At 32.5% G+C, this 7,578-nt stretch overlaps 2 protein-coding genes and 1 non-coding gene across 3 annotated transcripts; all 3 read left to right on the top strand.

Annotated features, from left to right (window-relative positions):
- The first annotated feature begins 316 nt into the window (after window positions 1–316).
- On the top strand, window positions 317–387 carry TRNAG-CCC. Its single transcript has one exon. It is a non-coding gene; the product is annotated as a tRNA-Gly (tRNA).
- Window positions 388–412: 25 nt separating this feature from the next.
- Window positions 413–2,811, top strand: LOC124911960 (putative protease Do-like 14). Its single transcript, XM_047452503.1, has 11 exons — window positions 413–546; window positions 634–751; window positions 827–934; window positions 1,039–1,200; window positions 1,285–1,409; window positions 1,482–1,693; window positions 1,787–1,868; window positions 1,952–2,094; window positions 2,167–2,287; window positions 2,361–2,453; window positions 2,593–2,811. Exons 1-11 carry the CDS (start codon window positions 529–531, stop codon window positions 2,710–2,712), a joined length of 1,302 nt encoding a protein of 433 aa, XP_047308459.1. The 5' UTR covers window positions 413–528; the 3' UTR covers window positions 2,713–2,811.
- A 2,511-nt stretch (window positions 2,812–5,322) lies between these two features.
- Window positions 5,323–7,197, top strand: LOC124912130 (BTB/POZ domain-containing protein At3g05675-like). Its single transcript, XM_047452693.1, has 2 exons — window positions 5,323–6,631; window positions 6,705–7,197. Exons 1-2 carry the CDS (start codon window positions 5,414–5,416, stop codon window positions 6,999–7,001), a joined length of 1,515 nt encoding a protein of 504 aa, XP_047308649.1. The 5' UTR covers window positions 5,323–5,413; the 3' UTR covers window positions 7,002–7,197.
- The last annotated feature ends 381 nt before the right edge of the window (window positions 7,198–7,578 follow it).

Below are 7,578 nucleotides of genomic sequence, written 5' to 3' on the forward strand. Positions count from 1 at the left end.
ATCAAAAACATTGTCAAACATTTGGATGGTTCCATTTAACTTATATTAATAAACTAATTCTCCAATCTTTCAAATTTTATAATTATTTTGAGAAATTATAAATGCAACACATATTTAACCCAATAGGGTAGTTATGTCATTACATTAGGGCTTCCACCTACCATTACCCCCAATTTTAAATACATATTTTTAATGACTTATTTAATTAATATATAATATTAATTCTTATCCCTCTCAGCCTTTAATTACATAATATATTTAAAGATAATATTTTATAATTTTATAATAATTATATGGAATCAATGATCTCCAACAAGCGCATCTGGTGTAGTGGTATCATAGTACCCTCCCACGGTACTGACCGGGGTTCGATTCCCCGGATGCGCATTTCTTTTTTGTTCATTTTTAATATCAATCCAAATTCCAAACCTTGGAACTAAATTTCTTGCAGCGGAACTTCTGATTAGGGCTTCTTCTTCTTCACTGGTAGAATCGAATCCCATTCATGATTCATCCTTCTTCTTCACCATGAGAAATACTATTCTGGTAGGCTTCATCTTCTTCTTCTTCTTTTCATAGATTGTTGCTTTTCGCTATTCCTCCTAAGTGTTTGTTTCTTGTTTGAACTCACAGAAGTGGTTTCCTACATCCAACAAAAGCTCTCTTCTTCGATCTCTCGTTTTGTCTGCTTCTACTGCTGCTGCTGGATCCGGTCTTTATTTCTATTCAAACATTGACACAGACCCAACAAGTAAATACTTGTTTCTAATCTTCACCTGTCTCACCATTCTACAATTTCGACAGTGACACTATTCTGCTCATTTAGGACCATCCTTATGGATTTCTGTTACTATCCCAAAGCATGATCATCCATCTTGGTGGCCATGGAGAACTTGGGGACCAATGTTTCTTCATCCCTCTTTTAATTCCCCAGGTGGGTCTCTTCAAAAAGGTTATCTTTTTTTTTTTTAATTATTGTACTCATCTTGAGCCAACCCTTTTCATCTTCAATATGTATACATGGTTCTGTAATGGCAGGAAATGTGCCATTGTTTTTCTCTAGGTCTGGAGGAGATATTCCACCACCTGCAGATACGAGCAAAGAAGCTAAAGGTTGTAATGGGTGCTTCAGTAGAGATTCAATTGCCAATGCTGCTGCGATAACTGGTCCTGCTGTAGTTAATTTGTCTGTCTCACAAGGTGTTTATAGTGAACCTGTTGAAAGAAGAAGTTGACATTTCAGTTTTTGGTGTTTGATCTTTAAAAGGGTTTCTCATTTTACAGATTTACACGGAGTTACCTTGGGAAAGAGTGTTGGTTCTGGTACCATAATCGATTCTGATGGTACTATATTGACTTGCGCTCATTTGGTTGTGAGTCATCATGGCTTATCAACCAAAGTGGGGAAGGTCAGTCAGTGTAAAGATTGATTGATTAATTAATTTGGTTTTGTATGAGCTTTAAGAGTAGTTCTTTTACAGGTTGATGTAACATTACAAGATGGTAGGACATTTGAAGGAAAATTGATCAACGCGGACTTGCACTCTGATATTGCAATAGTGAAGATCGACTCCAAAACCCCGCTTCCATCTGCAAAACTTGGCACTTCAAGCAACCTTCGTCCTGGAGATTGGGTGCTTGCAATGGGGTGTCCTCTTTCCCTTCAGAATACTGTTACAGCTGGTATTGTGAGGTATTCTTATGAATCTTAACTATTTGTAGTTCATCATTTGGCTTGCTGGTACTCTTTTTGAGGATTCGTTTGTAAAATTTGTTTCCCTATTAGTTGTGTTGATCGCAAAAGCAGCGACTTGGGTATTGGAGGAATGCGGAGGGAATACTTACAGACTGATTGTGCTATTAATTCTGTGAGTGTAACTTTGATGTCCATCGATTATATATGATTTGATTACAGTTTTAAAGAGTTAAGAAACATGTTGTGTTTGAATAGGGTAATTCGGGTGGACCTCTTGTAAGCATTGATGGTGAGGTTGTAGGTGTGAACATTATGAAAATAAGGGCTGCTGATGGATTGAGCTTTTCTGTACCAATTGATTCCGTTGTGACAATTATTCAACATTTCAAGAAAAGAGGGTAAAATGTGTATAGAGTTTTTAAACATGTTTTGATTGATCAAATAGATTAATGTGATGGGTTTGTTTATAGGATGGTTGTGAGACCTTGGCTTGGATTGAAAATGATTGATCTTAATGAAATGATTATTGCTCAACTAAAGGAAAGGGACGACTCTTTCCCAGATGTGACTAATGGTGTCCTTGTACCTATGGTATGTATGGATCTTTGGAGCTTTCATAATATTCTTCCAATTTGGTGTTGTTTATTTGGAAATGCGTGAACAGGTAACACCAGGCTCACCTGCTGACAGAGCGGGATTTCTCCCAGGTGATGTTGTTGTTCAATTCAATGGCAAGCCTGTTGGAAGCATCAAAGAGGTATTGTGAAGACTCAAACCCATAATCTTGAGGACATGAATTTCATGTGCTCTACCAGCCTACGAGTCTCCACTTTTATTACTTGTTGGTCTTTCTTTAAACACGATGTTTGGTTGGGTGTGGTTTTTGATGGGTGCAGATTGTTGACCTGATGGGAGATCAAGTTGGGATACCCTTAAAAGCAGTTGTAATGAGAAGAGCTGGTGAGAATTCTATTACTTTGACTGTTATCCCTGAGGAGGCAAATCCCAGTGTGTAAATGTTGTTTGTCTCTCTTTTAAGGATTCAAAGAAAAGTCTGGTATGAAAAACTAAAAGATTACAACAATTACTTTTAAGGAATATTGATTTGATACTTCTATCCTTGTTTTTTTTTATGCTAACAAAAGAATAATTAAAAAGAATTATTATTGCAATATAGTGGATATAGATGACTGAGAGAATAAAATGTCACGATTTTAATTAACTAGTTCACCTTAATGGAAAAAAAAATATAACTCAAATAAAAACAGAAATAATATATATATATATATATATATATATTATTGAATGATTGTATAAAATTTAATATAATAATATACATATATATATAATATAAATAAATAGTTTTATTTAATTAAATTATTGAAATATTAAAATTAGTTATATTTTATTAATATATATTTAATTTATCATATAATAATAAATTATATATAATAATACTAATAAATAGTACAATAACCTTGTGTAATGTATTATAATAATCTAATAATAAAAAAATCACTTGTAATCAAAAAAATAAAGAGAAATGACTTCAGAAAAAAAATATAATAATAATGATTATAAAAATGAAGTAGGATATATGATCAATTTTATTAGTTTGTATACTAAAATATACCACAAACTATTCAAATCGGTTAAAAGAAAAAAAAATTGTAGTTTTCATTTGATCATCTATTTTATTTCTTCACAAAAGAATATTGATAAAATAATACAATCAAACCTAAAAATTGTTTGAAAATACAAATATTAATTCTATATTTAAACAGATAATAACTATGTATATTATAATTTAGTTCAAAATTTAGTTATTATCATAAATATTTAGATATCAAATTATAAGTTGTAATTAAATTAGGTATATTTTTTTTATTTTAACTATTATCGTTCAATACGACTCGACTAGACTAGGGCTCAGAGAATTCTTGGACTTTATTTAGGGTTTTTATTGAATCATCGTGGTTGTCGAGCCGTGCAAAAAAAACGGTAACCCAATCGAACCGATAGTTAACCGGTTTCATTTTAACGGTTTATTGGTTAACCGGTTCTAGCGGTTTCGGTTTATCGGTTTTTTACCGGTTAAACGGTTTGGTTTTCGGTTTATCTATTTTCCTAACGGTTTAACCGGTAAACCGGTAATAATTTAATTATATATTTTTATATTTTATAATTTGTATTAGTTATTTTATAAATAATATTTAATAATCTATAAATCTTTTTAATTTTTAAATTTTAATTTTTATAGAATTAATTTTTAAAAACACTATAATTTATATAAAATGTTTTACAAAAATAAATTAAAATTAAACTAAAATAATTTCATTAAAATATGTAAAATTATTTTTATAATGATAAAATAGCGTAGAATTATAAGTTAACAAAATAAAAATAGTTATAAAAAATAGTTCTAAAATATATTATAATATATTTCTAAATATATCAATAAATTATATTATAATAATAATATATTATATTATAATATAATATAATATAAACCATGGAAAATAATATAATAGGAAATTGCAAACAATAATTTAAAAAAAATTATTTCATAATTTATTACTTAATTAGTTCTTGGTTAAACCCGGTTAACTGACCGAAACCGACCAAAACTGGTAGAATCAGAACCGATAAAACCGATACTATTAACGGTCGGTTAACCGATTTGTAAAATAAAAGATAAAATCAGTCTTAACCGGAACCGGTTAATCAGCCGGTTGAACACCCCTAGGCTCTCAACCATTATTCAAATCTACCGATTCAATCCAACTTTTGGATTTTGTTGAACGATTTTATAAATTATAGATAATTTGGGTTGAGGATTTCAATTTATTCTTGGTTTGATTTAACATTAACATAATAATAATAATAATAAATTGTATAACAAATTTAATTTAGTTTAATTTAATCACATTTGTTTTATATAAAATATTAAACAATTATTTTTCATTAAAAGTAATTATCAAGATAAAAACTAGTTAATACATTTTTTTCCTTTTAGGAACATTTTAGTATAATTATTCCATTTTTCTTAACATAATTTTTTTTAACTTCATAATATTCTTCTCATATGAGAAAGAAAAACAAATTAATATGAAAAACAAATTAATATATTTAAATTTAATGGATATAACAAGCATTGAGTTTTTTTTAATAATAGAATTAAAACACATAAATATCAATTAATCAAATCACATACATAAAAATAAATTAATTATAATTTTATTTATCGAGAATTAACGTAAAAATAAATTAATTATAATTTTATTTATCGAGAATGAACGAGATCCCATTTCAACTTAAAGTATTTTTAAATAAAATTAAATTCATAAAATTTTAATCTTTTAAACCATTCTTATAAGTATTACGTAGAAATAAGATGAAAATAATAATAAAAAAAAACTAAACCTACCACGATAAAATGGTTAAAATTATTTTATAATAGATTATTTTTATATTTTTCTTTTTCATATAAGTTGTTTTATTTTATTTTATTGGTATTTATTAATAGAATAATATTATAAAAAACAAAACTAAATAACATATTGAAATAACTGATAAGAATGAGAGTAGTTACGTGTCTCTTCTACCATAGACTTCTTTTTCTTTCTAATGGTGGTACGGACATTTCTAACCTCCTAATTTCAACTTCTTTCTCTCTCTCTTACACATCCTTCGTTCTTATCTATCCATTCCCATACGATGACAATCACAGCAGGTTCTGCCAATGGCGCCTCAATTCCAAAGAAGAGACAGCGGATTGGGAGTACCAGCACCCGTCATTCATCTTCCCACGATCCATCTCGTGAAGACGCGGTCCCGATCGAACCATTTCTTAAGCCAAAGACCTTTTGCCGCTCCACCTCTCACTCTTCCGGCGGATTTGGCGGATTTAACGATTCATCCACCGCCGATGTCTTCCTGCAACTCCACCTTGATGAATCTGTTGTTCTCTATTCGGATGAGTCTGAACCTGTTCCTGTTCCTGCTCCGTTTGATTCCACAGAGCAGGTTGAAGATATTCAAGTCTATCTCCATTCCGATGTCATCATCCATAGATCTAAGTACTTCGCTGCTCTATTATCTGATCTCTGGCAGACGGAACCTGAAGCAGGCGAAACAGATCGGAAGATGTATCGGTTCGGTTTGGTGGTTCCGAACGCTACTGGATCTATAGAAGATCACTTGACTGTTCTTGAGCTTCTCTATACTAACGATTTCACAAGCGTGATCGATAGCGTCTCGGTAGCGCTCTCTATTCTTCCTGTTGCTCTCAAGTTGTTGTTTGAGGATTGCGTTAAGTCTTGCGTCCGGTTCTTGGAGGCCGTGTCTTGGAGCGATGAGGAGGAGAAGAGAGTTCTAAGTTTTCTCCCCTTACTCAGAGAAGAAGAATCTCGTGAGCTGTTAGGTAGGGTTTTGCCTTTGCGTAATGATTCTTGTGAAGAAATGCTTCATGGATTAATAGTTACGGCAATCAATAACCATCCTAACATGGCTTCTGCAAAGGCGTTTGTTGCGATGCTTCTTCGCGAATCGTCGAAGGAAGCAACGAGTAAAGTGTTGAATAGGGCGTTTGAGACTAGCTTCAAGATGGTGAAGGAGTCGTTGGATGAGTATTCGAGTCCGGATTTTAGAGGGTACCATAACGATACAGAGGCTATTCAAAGGTTGAATCTGCATTCGGCAATGACTAATGGGAAACATCTATTGTGGTTGGTGGAGAGGATGATTGAACTGAGAGTTGCAGAGAATGCAGTGAAAAGATGGATTAGCCAACCTTTATTCACAATAGATTTACTGAGGGCATTTCGTGATGATGCTTGGAAGAACATTGTGCCTGGCCTTCCGTCTGTAATGCTTCGATGTACTAGCAGGCTTGCCATTGCTGTTGCTAGTGGAAGCGTTTTGGTTGATAAAAAGGTAAAAGTTCTTGATTTGATTGATATTTTTCTTTTCTCCTTATCTTATAAAATTGAAATGATGATTCCTGCAGGGTAGGATGCAGCTTGTGAAAGATTGGCTTCCAGTATTGGCTCTTTGCAAAGATAGCTCATCTCCTTTTTTTTCGAGTAACAAGTCATTGTATGTAGAGGTTGAAGAGACATTTCTTAGAATCATCTCTACACTGCCAATGTCAGATGCCCAGGAATTGTTACAGAGATGTCTTAGTTTCTCAACTCGAAATGTTGAAGATTGTCCTCATTTGATCACGGCCTTCACTACCTGGTTTCGTCGAGCTTCTCATCCTCCACAGGCAGAAGCAGAAAACCCATCATCATCATCAGCATGAGTGTGGTAAGTTGTCAATATTAATAATAGTAATGTGTTTCGGATTGGGGAGAACTAGAACTAGAAATGGTACATTATCAACTTTAGCTTTTAATCTGTTTTGTTTCGGTTAGATTACATGTCAATAGTAGTTGTAGCTCAATCACTTGTTCCATTTCTTTGGTAAAAAAGGGGGCATGCAAATGTTTATAGTTCAATATCATTTGGCGGGGGGATTGAAATGGTTCAAAAGTTGTGACTTCTGCTTTGTGAATGTGAGCAATCCGAATTGTATATATACAAGTCCAGTCCAATCTTGCTGCATGCATAGACTAGAATATGATTTTTCTTTTTATTAAGTCTGAAAGAGACATAAAATATCATATCTTAGAGTTAGAGATGATAAGCCTATAAATCTGTTAGTACGAACACTCACTACACGTTATTAACGGATTTGGGTCGGTCCTTAACGGTTCGTGTTTTTTTCGTGTCGTGCCTTTTTCGTGTTTGTTAACGGGTCGTGTACGAGTTACTATTGTGTCTACCCGTTAGACATGATAATGACCCATTTCAATTATCGTGTCTAACGAATAACGGGC

Source organism: Impatiens glandulifera, chromosome 8 (assembly GCF_907164915.1).
Source record: "Impatiens glandulifera chromosome 8, dImpGla2.1, whole genome shotgun sequence".
Taxonomy (NCBI): Eukaryota; Viridiplantae; Streptophyta; class Magnoliopsida; order Ericales; family Balsaminaceae; genus Impatiens; species Impatiens glandulifera.